Here is a 14,872-nt window from a genome sequence, read left to right on the forward strand (position 1 = left end):
AGGGAAGCTTTTAATGTTTGATGTATTACAGTATTTTAATATTTTTTGGAAGCCGCCCAGAGTGGCTGGGGAAGCCCAGCCAGATGGGCAGGGTATAAATAATAAAATTATTGTTATTATTATTGGGACCTACATAGAAAGCATGTCCTCTCCCACTGAGTTGGCTGCGGTCTTTTCCCTTTACTCCTATCAGGGTCCCCAGTTCAGATCTCACTTCTGCCATGAATTTAGGCTATGTTCACATACCACTTCTCGAATTGATGCAGACCGAGCACTTGGTTTTTCTACGTAGTCCACACACAATCTAGCTCCGTTGCATATATTTTTTTGCCCCTGAAAAGCACTAATTAAGAAAATTGGTTCTATTCCAAAAATAAAAGGTCGTTGCAGATTGAGCCTGCATTACCCTGCAGTGTGTCCATTTGAAAACATGCAGGTGGTCCCAGATATGTGTGTGTTTGGAGCAGGGCAGCTACACCCACCCAATGATATTGTGGATGGGTGTATACCAAGATTGCTGTCACCATTCTCTTCATTCATCGGGGCTTGTGCTGGGAGGATAATAATAATAATAATAATAATAATAATAATAATAATAATAATAATAATAATAATACTTTATTATTTATACCCCGCCCATCTGGCTGGGTTTCCCCAGCCGCTCTGGGCAGCTTCCAACAGAATATTAAAATACAATAGTCTATTAAACATTAAAAGCTTCCCTAAACAGGGCTGCCTTCAGGTGTCTTCTAAAAGTTTGGTAGTTATTTTTCTCTTCAACATCTGCTGGGAGGGCGTTCCACAGGGCGGGTGCCACTCCCAAGAAGGCCCTCGAGAAGGCCCTCTGCCTGGTTCCCTGTAGCTTTGCTTCTCGCAGTGAGGGAACCGCCAGAAGGCCCTCGGCGCTGGACCTCAGTGTCCGGGCAGAATGATGGAGGTGGAGACGCTCCTTCAGGTATACTGGACTGAGGCCGTTTAGGGCTTTAAAGTGAAGGAATGGGTTTCCAAAACTGTGCAGGCGGTTTTAAACTGCACCAAAATCCCTATTTTTCCTTAGCTAAGATGCATAAACTTGAGCCATTGAGCAAATCCATAACAAGAACAAAGCTCTCTCCCTTATCAGTCCGTGGCGGCAGTGAGTGACCTTGCCAAGTTCCAGTACAGCAGGGATGATGCGTGTGTGCCTTATCTTATGTGCTGACCACAAAGACGCACAGACCCACGTCTGGGAATAACGCCAGAGTGTGTTCTCGGAAATGGTGACCTCTGCCTCCAAGATAAGAGTAGGAACAGGAATATCCTTTTATGGTCAGAAGTACAGGAAGGAAGATCTTTTTATGGTTAAGAGTACCAGAGCAGGAACATATGTGATGTCAACCTGCGTATACAAGCTGACGTGATTGGGGACGGTGGAGAGGGTGTCTGGAGGATATATATACTGCATGAAACTTCTCATTTCTTTGGACTTGCTGCGGACTTGATCACGCAAGTGCCTTCTGCTATCCGGAGAGCAGAATAAACTCTTTGAACCAACTCGGTGTCATTTGACTTCCTTCCTCCTGTCCCGGAGCAACGCAGACCCAATCGGTAAACTCCAATAAGGCTACAAAAGGTCAGCACCAACACTTTGAATTGTGCTCGGAAGCGTACTGGGAGCCAGTGTAGGTCTTTCAAGACTGGTGTTATATGGTCTTGGCGGCCGCTCCCAGTTACCAGTCTAGCTGCCGCATTCTGGATTAGTTGTAGTTTCCGGGTCACCTTCAAAGGTAGCCCCACATAGAGCGCATTGCAGTAGTCGAAGTGAGAGATAACCAGAGCATGCACCACTCTGGCGAGGCAGTCCACAGGGAGATAGGGTCTCATCCTGCGTACCAGATGGAGCTGATAAACAGCTGCCCTATACAGAATTGACCTGCGCCTCCATGGACAGCTGTGAGTCTAAAATGACTCCCAAGCTGTGCACCTGGTCCTTCAGGGGCACAGTTACCCCATTCAGGACCAGGGAGTCCTCCACACCCACGCGCCTCCTGTCCCCCCAAAACAGTTCTTCTGTCTTGTCAGGATTCAACCTCAATCAGTTAGCCACCATCCATCCTCCAACCGCCTCCAGACACGCACACAGGACCTTCACTGCCTTCACTGGTTCTGATTTGAAAGAGAGGTAGAACTGGGTATCATCTGCATACTGATGAACACCCAGCCCAAACCCCCTGATGATCTCTCCCAGCGGCTGCATGTAGATGTTGAAAAGCATGAGGGAGAGGACAGAACCCTGAGACACCCCACAAGTGGGAGCCCAGGGGTCTGAACACTCACCCCCCCCCCACTTTCTGAACACAACCCAGGAGGAAGGAGCGGAACCACTGTATAACAGTGCTCCCAGCTGCCAGCCCCTCTAGACGGTCCAGAAGGATGTTATGGTCGATGGTGTCAAAAGCCGCTGAGAGATCCAGCAGAACTAGGAAACAGCTCTCACCTTTGTCCCTAGCCGGCTAGAGATCGTCGACCAGTGCGACCAAGGCAGTTTCAGTCCTATGATGAGGCCTGAATCCCGACTGGAAGGGATCCAAATGGTCCGCTTCTTCCAGGCGTGCCTGGAGTTGTTCAGTAACAACTCGCTCAATCACCTTGCCCAAGAATGGAAGATTTGAGACTGGGCGATAGTTGGCCATATTGGCAGCATCTAAAGATGGTTTTTTAAGAAGCGGTTTGATAACCGCCTCTTTTAGCGAGTCTGGGAAGGCTCCCTCACAGAGAGAAGCATTCACCACCCTGCGAAGCCCATCGCCCAGCCCTTCCTGGCTAGCTTTTATATGCCAGGATGGGCAAGGATCTAGGAGACAGGTGGTTGGTTTCACTCGTCCAAGCAGCCTGTCCACATCCTCAGAGATAACAGATTGGAATTGATCCCGCGCAACTTGACTAGACAGGACTCTAGCACTCTCCTGCCCCGGCCCTGCTCCCACGGTGGAGTCTACCTCTTCCCTAATCTGAGCGACTTTATCTGCAAAAAACTTTGCAAAATCATTGCAGGAGATCATGTGGCCCGTACTGGGCCCCGATGTAGCAGGTGGTTCCGCTAAATTGCGAGCCACCTGAAAAAGTCTCCTGCTGCTGTTTTTTGCAGATTCAATAGAGGCGGTGAAGAGGGAGGTTTTTCAAAGTATCAAGTAACCACAGCCACCCTTGTGCATGGCAGTATGTGGAATTGATCTACACTGAAAGCAGCATGTTGTGGATGAGCGTGAACAATTCCAGCTTCAGAAAAAAACTACACTTTTGCACTTCAAATGGGTTAGTGTGTACTCAATGGTAGCTCAAATGGTAGCTCTCAGCAAACCACACTTTTGAGTGTCATTCTTGGGATATGGGAATAACCAGTGCTCTTTTCTTTCTTTTTTAAGTGCTGGTACTCACCATGAAGTTGTTCCAGTAAGTGCCACACTTTTAACATTGGGGGTTGGGGGAAGGTGCTGATACTGCATTCCCTTTAGTACCCCTAGGAAAAAACACACTGGAAATAACCATTTTCCCCTTCCTTGCAAGGTTGTTGAAAGGACCACAGAGGTAATGTAACATATAAATGCTCTATAAAAGCTACTTACGTTGTGTGCTGCTTCCACTATGTGATTCTCCTGACCAACAGTCATTAAATGTTGATTTGTTAATGGATTTTGATTCTCCACGTCTCTTCCTACGGTAAAGAGAAAATTGGGAGCAGTCGCGAAAGGTGGAATGATTATGTTGTGGGGAAAAGGATTAAGGTACTTGGTGGACAGATGACTCGGCCAGTAGATATTGGCTCAATGGATGCACACCTGACTATTGAATTCTGGGGATAAATGACAAGCTATTACTCTCATGCAAACCGTCAGGTGCCAAGGTGGCGAATTTGGTGTGTGGCAAAACATCCCTTGTTTGGATGCTGTGCATGTGGTTGTGGTTGTACACAACAGTCCAGCAGGTAGCTGGGCACCCTTGAGCTCTTTGAAAGCCAGTTGAGTGGTGCTGGTTCCAGAAGTTGGCAAAATTGGGTATTGTTGCCATCTTGAGCGGAAAAAGCCACCGCCACCCTGGCCATTCTCACCCTGCACCTCTTACAAACTAAAAAGTCTCACTGGTAGCGGTTTGCTTGTGGTACCCCAGAGCTCTCAGCTGAAACAAAGCCTGTCTTGTGTGGAATTTTGGTTAGGAAGTTAATTTGGTGGTATTGCCTCTCCATTGATCCTGGCGTCTCTGGGTGTGAACTGAGGACTCCCATTGCAAAGCGCTGTGTTTGAAGGAAAGTGCCACAGCCAGTGGAAAACAAATGCACATTAGTGGAACGAATGCATGTTCTTCCCTGAATTATCCCTGCTTCTATTTCCCTCCTCCTCCCTCTGTTCTCTTCCATGTCCTGAATTTTAGACTAGAAACCACTTAAGAAAGAGGCCTACCTCCTGTACCATGCATAATGATCATTGCACTATGGAAATGAACACCAGAAGTCTCTGCAGGGGTGCAAGGAACAGCATTTTCTTCCTTGGCGTGTTGGTATTCCTTCCTCTAAAAGTTGCTCAGAGCAGCATCTGAGCCTCACAGCACCCCCTGCTCTCTCTGATTCACACCCTCCTTGTGTCTGGTTGAAACATGCCATTGAACTCTTGATAATATCTTTTGCTTCTCTGGATGGAGTATAGATGCAGGGCCGGCCCACTCATGAGGCGGACTGAGGCAACTGCCCCTGCTGCTGGAGAAGCAAGAAATGGCTGTGGCTTCCGGTGAGATAACATGGACTTCACCAGAACCCAGAAGCCACAGCCATGTGACTCCAGTAATCAAGGCAGTGGTGTCAGCGGGACCTCCCCACTTTGCCTCAGGCGGCAAAATGGGATGGGCTGCTCCTTTATAGAGGTAGGGGTGTGTGTGTGTAGGAAGTAGTCTACTGTATGAAGGTATCCTTTGCATCTGATGCTCTGCTTTGTCTCTGACCCTGCTCACAGTCACCACTGCCATGTGCCCCCCAGAAGGGAATGAGACCCTTGGTCTGAAAAAGGTTCCCCAACTCTCTTTGAGCTGGAGACCCAGGGCAAATGGCCTGCCTGCTGTCCTGCCCCATCCCCCCCCCCCAAATCTGTTTGGCCCTGGCTGCATGTTAAGAGTTGTGTTTGGGTCCAATTCCAGCCTCTGCCCTGGATTTATGGAGTGGCTTTGGGCTAGGCATTCTCACTGAGCACCAGTCTTCCATCTGTAAAATGTGTGATGGTAGTGGGGGAACAATGCTCTTGGCAGGGTGGCTGTGATAGGGAAAAGTCATCATTAGTTACTGGTTTTAGTTTTTAAAAGGTAGCTGTGTTGGTAATTGAAAACAACAACAATCCAGAATTTGGCCATGCTGTTATTATGACCAGTGATTAGTAATCGAGAGTATGTGGACTCTCTGTTTTATGGACTTAACAAGTGATTGTTGTAAATTCGTCTCCATTAGCAATTTAATTCTGTGTGTACCTAACGGTGGGGAGCAGACCCTGCAGTGCACTCTGCGCTGACGGAAATGCAGCGAAGACCAATTTGTGCAATCAGACGCCTGCTGGGGACTGTGTTTACTCTGATGTTATGTGTACCACCTAGAACCTGGAATAAGTCGATGCGGCGCAGCAGCGGCTGTGGTTCTGCTTGTCTGATTTTGGAGGTGTACTTTTGGACCGGGAGTGCCAAATCTGACATGCATCAGGATGGAAGGGCCGGGCGTGTTTTCTCAAGTGTATCTTCCAGGTTCCACACCTCCAGCGTTGATCCCTCAGTCGGTTTTCAGAAGTGTCAGCAGGGTGTGTTCAGACCTCTGAGGATGGATACTGAACTCCTTTTGGAGCTGCCACTCAAATATGGGTCAGTTTGCACAAACACCTGTTTCTTCTCTCTTTTCCAGTCACGTTGCTAATGGCACTGTGCGTGGTAAGACACTGGCTGCGTATACACCATGCATTTAAAGCACCTCCCCAAGAATCCTGAGAAATGTAGTTCGTTACAGATTCTGGGAACTGCAGTGCTGTGAAGGATGAACGACAGTTCCCTGGATTCTTGGGAATGCTTTTCATGTATTCACATGCAGAAATTCTGGGTTGGAAATGCCTTTTGGGCATTAAGCAAACTGAACTGTTTCCCTGATAGACGATCTCCCTGCCCCTCCATAACCCACTGTTCATAAGCTTCATAGCCCTAGAAATGATAGATGCTCTTTTTTCCTTTGGTTCTTTCAATAAAACCTCAGCTCAGCAGCTTGGGCTGAATGTATTGTGCTAACAATCCTGGCATTATGAAATTGCCCATTTAACCTTATACAGTGTGATGCATCTTAACGGAGGATGATTAGCAGTCGGATTATGAGCTGGCTTTATAAGGATAACACAATCGCTGTTGGGATATAAAGTTGTATGGGCTCCATCACTTGGTCATCAAAGAAGCCCCACCTGACGGCCTTTTGCGTGTGGTCCACTTGCAGAGGCAGAAGATTATATCCAATGCTAGTCCTTTTCAAAGCAGGCCTGTTGGATTTAGTGAAACTCGTTCATCCATACTTCTGCTTGTCCCATGCTTTCTTGGTCTGAGCGGTTTCCCATTTGCCCAACCACTTTCCCTGGGAAAACCTGCTCTTTAGCACTGAATCAGAGCAAATGTCAATCTGCAGAAACCCTGGTTGACGTTTGCTCCACTTTAGCGGTAAAGATTGGGTTGCTGTCAGGGGAAGTGCCAGGACAAGCAGAAGTCTAGATGAGTCCTCAGCCATGCCCATTAGCTTCAATGGGTTGACTCTGAGTAGGACCAGCATTGGCTCCAACCCAGGATTCTTGCATCTCTTTGCACCCAGAGCTTTGCAACGGAGCCAGTCTTATATTCAGCACCCAGCCTTTACGCATGTGAACTTTCTTAATGTAATGGACTATCCCCTTGCTGGATAATGCTGTGATGAAGAATGAGATCACACACATGTCACAACGTGGCTTTTGCAGATCTTTTTAACCAACAGATTAAACAAAGCTGCAATACTGCAGTAAAAGGCCCTGGAGGCATCTCTTCACTGTAGACACAGAATAGTTTGCAAATGTTCTGAGAAGGGGTTTGTCACATTAAATCAACAATGAGTGTTAATACAATATATGGGAGAATAACTCTCCTAGCCACCCCCCCTTGTTCCTTGTGGATTTTTAGTCCCCCTTGTATACAATAAAATTTCTGTCAGATTCATAGACCTTGACTTTGTGCAGGCATCCATCTGGTAGGATTTTTTCAAGGTTGTTCCATATGTACACGGCTAAGTTCTCTGTTGTGCTGGAGGAAGAGAAGAGGTTGATATGGAAAAGGAAGAGACTTCACTATATAGGTTTTTCTGCACAAAGGTAGCGCTGCCTTCAAACCTGCCCTTCTTTACCCCTGTTGCTTCTCTCGCCCATGACTTCAAATCAAATCTGTGTATATTCTACTCTGATGTAACCTTAGTCTGGATAAAGCACAGGATGTCTCAGGGCAGACCCACTCCAAATATTTAAACACACATTTAAAGCACATGGCTTCTTCCCCCAGAGAATCCTGGGAACTGTTGTTTGTGAAATGTACTGGGAATTGTAGCTCTCTCTGTGCATGGGAAAACTACAGCTCCCATGATTCTTTTGGGGACGTGGGGAAAAATGGGGCCACCATCTTCCAGGCCACGCTCACACGACCTGCATAAGAAGGCTTTTTCCAAGCATGGTGGACAAAATTGGGAATTTGGGGGAGCCGTGTGAGATCACGTCCTGAAACTGCGCAAGAGCATGGTGCCCAAAATGGCTTTCCTGGTTTATCCAGGACAGTTGTGGGTTATATATATATATGTATGGTGTGGATCTTCTCTCAGACCTCAGGCTGTGACAAACTTACACAAGCCAGGCATGGTCTATGCACCTCTGTGCCAGCTTTCTGGAAGAGGGAGCAACCAGCCTGCTTTTTGCTGTCCTTGAGGGTCACTTATGCAGCTGACCAGCAGGTGGCTTTCCAGCCATGTGACATAAAGGAGCCAATCGGGATCCCAATGGTCCTATAAAATGGAAACCTCTGGCCTGGTCCTTTAGTCTGAGCAACTTGTTTCTAGAGTAACAGCATTAAGTTGTTCTGTCTATGGCTGTTTGTTTTGCCCTCTTGGCCATCCCTGATAGGTCTCTACAAAGCAGCTTGGGGAGGAGGCACCTCTAGCCTGTGGGTCCAATGAGGCTGTTTCCCCAAAACCAGGACTATGACCCACAACTGACATTGTATATGGATGCAAGTCTCCTGCACTCTTTACAAATGTGGGCAGTGGAGACTGCACACAAACTTAACAGCTACCCACCTCGCAACGCTGGCAAAAAAATCAACATCCTGGTCAAGGTTCTTGTGGTCGAGTGGATCCATAATGGCTTCCTGAAAATAAGAGCAAAGATCTGGTTGGGAACAGGGATTGTGAAGTTCTAAACCAGGGGTCAGCAAACTTTTTTTGGAGGGGACTGGTTCACCGTCCCCCAGGCATTGTGCACGCGGTGGAGGGGGCTTCTCTCTCTCCCCCTCTCTCCCCCAAATCCTCCCCGCCCCCTGCCTACCTATGCTGCTGCAAAGTCGCTCGTCTTGCCACTGCAGCCAGCCTCTGGCACTCGCAAGGGCAGGCACAGGAGCTGCAGTTGGGAGAGGCGCTGCATTGTGCGCTGCCAACTGCGTCTCCTGTGCCTGCCCTTGCGAGCGGCAGAGGCTGACGGCGGTGGGACGAGTAGCCCCGAAAGGGCTGGCTGGCTCTGAAGAGGCGCTGCCCAAAATGGCGCCCAGCCCAGCCCCTTTCCTCCACTACGTAGGGCGAGGAGAAGCCAGGAGGAGCCGCGTTGTGTAAGAGGGAGATGGGGGGAAATGGCACCGAAAACAAAATGGCGGCACTGGAAAAAAATTAAGGGAAAAAATTAACAAACAGAATTGCTGATCCATGGCATGCCCGCAGGCCAGATCCTGAGGGCAATTGGGCCTGATCTGGCCCGCGGTCCGTAGTTTGCTGACCCGTGTTCTAAACTTTGCCTCTGAGGTTCATAACTCTGGAATTACCTTCATATATTCCTGAAGCTTGTAAATATTCATGAACATTCCACTGATGGGGTCAATCTGTAAGACAAGTTAAATAATAGCAATAGTAATAATGGTGATGATTTTATACCAGGTATTTGTATATCATTTAATATTCAGAATTTCTGGTGCTGTGCATATAAGAACATTAATTTTTTGTTTCTAAAAATGACATTAATAATAATAATTTTATTTTTTAACCCTTGGAGTGTTCAGAGGACAGGACTTAGAACTGCTCTTGAATACTACTACTATGATAATACTATTAACAACAATGGGGGGGACCAATGCTAGGAACTATCACAAGAGGTTATGATTAGATAAATGCATGAAGAAGAGATTTATCAGTGGCTATTGGCTTAAAATGGAACGTCCATTTGCAGATGCAGTCTGTCTCTACATATCAGGTACTAGGGACAAACAACAGGGGAAAGACATGGTCATTGTGCTCTGCTTATATGTGACCTATAAGGCACTGGGGTGGTCAAATGGTTGGAAACAGACGGCTGAGCTGGATGGAACTGGTTCTGATCCTGCAAGGCGGCCTCTAGTCAAGGGATCCGATCCCACAGGAGTCAGTGGTGAATTGAAACATGGCAGCGGCATATCTCAAGTGCTGCTGAGAATCTCAGACTCTTGGTAAAAGCACAAAACCTGTTTTCAAAATAAAGAGCAACAAAAGGAAAATGCCCTACCTTTCCACATATGGTCACTGTCACTGCAAAGGAGAAAGAAGAAATTGTGAGAGAGGGATGTTGTTAGCATTAATTGCAGACCCAATTCAGTACCACAAGGTGGTAGCAAAGAGTTGGGTAAAACACGTCTCTTGCTGAAACACATAATCTCTGCAATGAGGGAAAATACAGGTATGAGGGTGGGGGAAGTGGTAACGCTCTCCCACTTGCATGCTTTAGCGCTGCCCCACCTCCAGAAAACATTGAAAATGAGCACGTCAGAGAGAACTAGCCTGATGTGCTGCTACATTTCCGCATGCAAGGTCTCCCCTCTTCCCCAACAGAAGAGCATTCAAGTGTGCAACCCCAAAGGGGCAAAGTCCTGGGGAATTTGACCACTCAATTTTGCCAGCTGAAGCTGAGTACAGTGGTACCTCGGGTTACATACGCTTCAGGTTACAGACGCTTCAGGTTACAGACTCTGCTAACCCAGAAATTGTGCTTCAGGTTAAGAACTTTGCTTCAGGATAAGAACAGAAATCGGGCTCCGGCGGTGTGGTGGCAGCAGGAGGCCCCATTAGCTAAAGTGGTGCTTCAGTTTAAGTACAGTTTCAGGTTAAGTACAGACCTCCAGAAAGAATTAAGTACTTAACCCGAGGTATCACTGTACACACTGCTGGATTCTAAGCCCCTGGTGAGAAAAATCTCCATTTGGATTCCAGCAGGAAAAACACTGAGCAGGGTCTCTTCCCACCGGAAAGTGGAATGCCGTTCAAAGCTTTATCACTGCTCCCCTTCCCCTGTTTGCCTGTAGAAGAATTTGCTCCAGTCTTTACATGGAGGTAGTATGTATCATTATCATCATCATCAATGCTAGAAAGGCTCACCACTCTTTACCTTTGTAGTTATGCCCGTGGCTCTGATTGCATTTCCCAAACAGCTTCCTATTCGCCTCCTCATTCAGAGATTTGCTGTAAGACAGTGGGTGAGGGTTGAGAAAAAGAAGCAGCCAACAGGAATAAGATGAAAACAGCAAGAGAGGCAATCTAACTGCAGATGGGCACAGAGAAGGAAGCCTTCTGTACATGGAGACTGTGTCTATTGTCAGTGACTAGCAAGGATAACTCAAAATGGACCCTCAAAGGATCCATTACTTCTGAAACAGCCCTTATTTTTTTAAAAAAACTGAGCCATACCCAACCCAGCTTCTTTGCGGCTATTTGTAAGTCTTCTTTGTTTTATTATTACATTTAAACCTCACTTTTTCCTCCAAGGAGCTCAAGGGTGGCATTCACGGTTATCCTTCCTCTCACTTTTATCCTCACAACAATGCTGCAATGTCATTGGCTAGACTGAGAGAGACTTTATAAGAGCCTGGATTATAGAGTCCAGTACTTCTATAATCAGGGACATGGGTGGCGCTGTTGGTTAAACCACAGAGTCTAGGGCTTGCTGATCAGAAGGTCAGCGGTTCAAATCCCTGCGACGGAGTGAGCTCCCGTTGCTCGGTCCCTGCTCCTGCCAACCTAGCAGTTCGAAAGCACATCAAAGTGCAAGTAGATAAATAGGTACCGCTCTGGCGGGAAGGTAAACGGCATTTCTGTGCGCTGCTCTGGTTCGCCAGAAGCATCTTAGTCATCCTGGCCACATGACCCGGAAGCTGTACGCCGGTTCCCTCGGCCAGTAAAGAGAGATGAGCGCCGCAACCCCAGAGTCGGCCACGACTGGACCTAATGGCCAGCGGTCCCTTTACCTTTTCCTTTACTTACTTCTATAATCACCATATCTCTTGTGCCACCTCTACATTCGGTGATGATTCCTGACTCTGCTGAGCCCTATCCAGCCCAGTTAACATAAATCATAATGCCAAATTATTGCTGTTGCGGATGGTTGCTGGACCTATATTGCATGCAGCTGCCCTTTGCATAGATCAGGGAGGAGCAAGCTTCCAGCATCTCTTTTGACTTTTTCTTCAAACTCCGAGACCCACAAACTGGATGCAAAACGTTCTCAGAACAAAAGGACAGGGCCTCTGAGCACATGCTCAGCCCAGGAATTTGCTTTCAGTTCCAGAATTGAGCACAAGGCCGTTATACCCCAAGCGTTCTTCATTACAGCTGCATAATTTAGAAGGGAAAAAAAGAACCCTTCTCTTGCAGGAATGCCAGCAATTTTAACAGAAGAAACATGATAACTTTAAAACAAAAAGAGCAACGAAAATCCATAGCCACTTGACCTTGACAATAAGGATATTCCATCAAGGCTGTTTTAAATGTCTATATTAATTGAGGCAGTCCAAGAAAACAGCCAGCTGGATCAGAGCAGTGGCCAATCTAGTCTAGCATCTTGTTCTCACAATGGCCAACCAAATGGCTGTTGTGAAACAACCGGGAGTCCATGCCCTTGTTTATCTCTGACAAGTCTACCAGTAAATCCTGATCTACCTCGTCACCAACTCTGGAGAGAAACAGCACACCTCGTACCATTTGCCTTTTACTGCCTTTTGCTGTGTGTGTGTGTAATGCAACGCTTCATTTATACGAGCTTTTATTCACAAAAGCACTTTCTACAATAAATCTTTTAATCTGTCTTCCAGGTGCCGCAATACTCTTGTTATATGCATGTGTGTTTTGCAAGAGATACTCAAATGTCCCCCTCTGGAATACGTCCTCTCAACTCGGGTGGGAGACTCTGCCTGCAATCTAAGCAGCATTAGCTACAACAATCACGTTGCCTTTCCCCCAAGTACAAATAATTTCTTATTCATTCTTCCCCACAACTCGAGTTGCTATCTTTCATATACCAACCCCAGTTCCTGTGCCTTTAACTGTGAATATTAGTAGGTGGGAGAAATGCTTTTTTTTCTGGGCCATGAGAAGCTTTGCCACTTGGCAACCTTTCCCAGAACCCTGTTTGTCAGTATATACTGACACTCTGTAGCCGAGTGGTTAGGGCATCCGTTCTGCATGCAGAAAATCCCAGGTTCAGTCCCCAACACCTCCAAGTCAGATAATGATAATAATAATACTGTAACAATAACAATAACAATAATAATAATTTATTACTTATTATTTATGCCCCACCCATCTGGCTGGGTTTCCCCAGCCACACTGGGCAGCTTCCAACAGAATTAAAAGCACAATACAAAATCAAACATTAAAAACTTCCCTAAGCAGGGCTGCCTTCAGATGTCTTCTAAAAGTCAGATAGTTGTTTATTTCCTTGCATCTGATGGGAGGGTGTTCCACAGGGTGGGCACCACTATCGAGAAGGTCCTCTGCCTGGCTTAAAGCTGACTTGGACAAAAGTGTCCATTTTCCTTCTAGTGCCATCATTGATGAAATCCTCTTTTAATTCCCCTTTTTACAGACATCTAGGCCCTGCTCTCCAGCTTCTTCGCCATCCCATCTACTTTCTTCCTGTCTTGCTTAAGTGACAAATTGGCAGAGTCCTGTTGGGCCCTGAAGACTAGTCGACTGTTGCACAAATTTTTGTCAGCTTCGTGAACAGAGTAAACAGCGGAAAGAATGAATGGCCACTGGAGACAGAAACCTATGACATAACCTCCAAGCTTTCTCCGAAGAAAATATGGATGTCCTATTATTATTATTATTATTATTATTATTATTATTATTATTATTATTATTTTCTTTATACCACACCCATCTGATTGGGAGCTTCCAACATATATATAAAAACATAATAAATGAAAATAAAGCATTAAACATTAAAAAACTTCCCTATACAAGGCTGCTGTCAGATGTCTTCTAAAGGTTGTATAATAATAATAATAATAATAATAATAATAATAATATAATTTTATATCCCGCCCTCCCCGGCCAAGACCGGGCTCAGGGCGGCTAACACTGAATATAAATACAATAAAAACAAAACAAAACAACAGTTACTTATCTCCTTGGCTTGGGGGTCACACAACTCTATACCCTCCAACATTTCTCCAATGAAAATAGGAACGTCCTAAGGAAGAGCGGGACATTCCGGGATCAAATCAGAAACCGAGATGGATTCTGTAAGTCCGGGACTGTCCCTGGAAAAGAGGGACACTTGGAGGGTCTGTTATGATAGCTTCTGAACCTCCTTAGACATCCTTTCTCACCTTTGTTGCAGGGTGGGGCAGGTCATACAGGGGAAAGTGGGGAGAGCTAGAATGCATTAAGAAAACCAACGCTTCATATTGCATAGCTGAGATAAAGGTTACAGATGAGTCTCTTTCCTGAACTTGGGAAGGAAACTGCTGCAATAACACCCATCGTTCTTACCCTTCAGACCAAACCTGGTCAACATTTGCCCTTTGGCTCTATTTGCCCTTTGAATGATATGAGTATCAGAGATGCTATCTTGGGCAACTGGTTCCTTATGTCCGGAGAATTGTAGGGACAGGAAATACTCATTAGAATCCATTGGGCAGCCAGTCTTCCGAGAGGTTGCACATCTATGCTTCCTTCCAGGGATGGGGAAATCGTGGGCTCCTTGGTCACCAATGACTTCGAAACATGTTTTTTTCCTCTCAACCCTCCATCCTCCCTCTTCCCCGTTGTTACCTGTTCAGCCTATGGGCGGCTGCAAATGTTTCGGTGCGAGAAAGGAAGGTCATCTTGCCTGCGGTGTTCGGCTTGCTATCTTTCGCCACACGCTCCATTGTTAACAGAGGGTTGGTAGCTGAGCTGCCGTTAAAAGCGGGAAACCTTCATGCGGGGCCCAAATAAATATATCCACAAGTTGTCATGTGGTGGATGGTAGACTGGCCAATCGGATGCAAATTGTTCGACAGACAGCGTATCTCCTGGCCTAAATTTCTTTACACAGAACAACCATCAGCATTGTTTTTTGTTTTGCATCAATTAACTCAGCGTATTTCCTTCTTGATGAAAGCCATGGTTTAATGGGAAATAAATAAATAAATAAATAAATTAGTCAAGGCTCACATGGATTGTCTAATTTGGGTTGGAATTTTTTGGAAAAGGACATTGTTTCACAGGGTAAGTGCAGGGATAAGGACATTTCTCCTAACTGCTTGTTGCTTGTGAATGCATACCCCTCAATATTACTGGGTCTTTACTTAGATTTTTGTGTTTATACTG

The 14,872-nt window shown here is 46.2% G+C and overlaps 1 protein-coding gene across 2 annotated transcripts; it reads right to left on the reverse strand.

Moving 5' to 3' along the window:
• Window positions 1-6,969: 6,969 nt before the first annotated feature.
• LOC128402576 (6-pyruvoyl tetrahydrobiopterin synthase-like) lies at window positions 6,970-14,475 on the reverse strand. 2 transcript variants are annotated; one of them, XM_053366804.1, is made up of 6 exons: window positions 14,333-14,475; window positions 10,668-10,741; window positions 9,792-9,814; window positions 9,079-9,135; window positions 8,345-8,415; window positions 6,970-7,308 (listed from the first exon to the last, which is right to left on the reverse strand). In XM_053366804.1, exons 1-6 carry the CDS (start codon window positions 14,428-14,430, stop codon window positions 7,185-7,187), a joined length of 447 nt encoding a protein of 148 aa, XP_053222779.1. In that variant the 5' UTR covers window positions 14,431-14,475; the 3' UTR covers window positions 6,970-7,184. The 2 variants fall into 2 exon arrangements, with proteins under 2 accessions (XP_053222779.1, XP_053222778.1); XM_053366803.1 differs by lacking the exon at window positions 14,333-14,475 and having other exon boundaries at window positions 10,668-10,871.
• Between the last annotated feature and the right edge of the window lie 397 nt (window positions 14,476-14,872).

This window comes from Podarcis raffonei, chromosome 15 (genome assembly GCF_027172205.1).
Source record: "Podarcis raffonei isolate rPodRaf1 chromosome 15, rPodRaf1.pri, whole genome shotgun sequence".
Classification (NCBI taxonomy): domain Eukaryota; kingdom Metazoa; phylum Chordata; class Lepidosauria; order Squamata; family Lacertidae; genus Podarcis; species Podarcis raffonei.

What these genes read in the sequence shown, in the direction of transcription:
- LOC128402576 (XM_053366803.1), bottom strand. Translation starts at nt 10,857, where the DNA reads ATGTACAGAAGGCTTCCTTCTCTGTGCCCATCTGCAGTTAGATTGCCT. An exon ending in CCACGGGCATAACTACAAAG is followed by an intron (nt 9,815 to 10,667) that starts GTAAAGAGTGGT and finishes TCTCCTTTGCAG; the next exon opens with TGACAGTGACCATATGTGGA. An exon ending in TTTTTTGCCAGCGTTGCGAG is followed by an intron (nt 7,309 to 8,344) that starts GTGGGTAGCTGT and finishes CTCTTCCTCCAG; the next exon opens with CACAACAGAGAACTTAGCCG.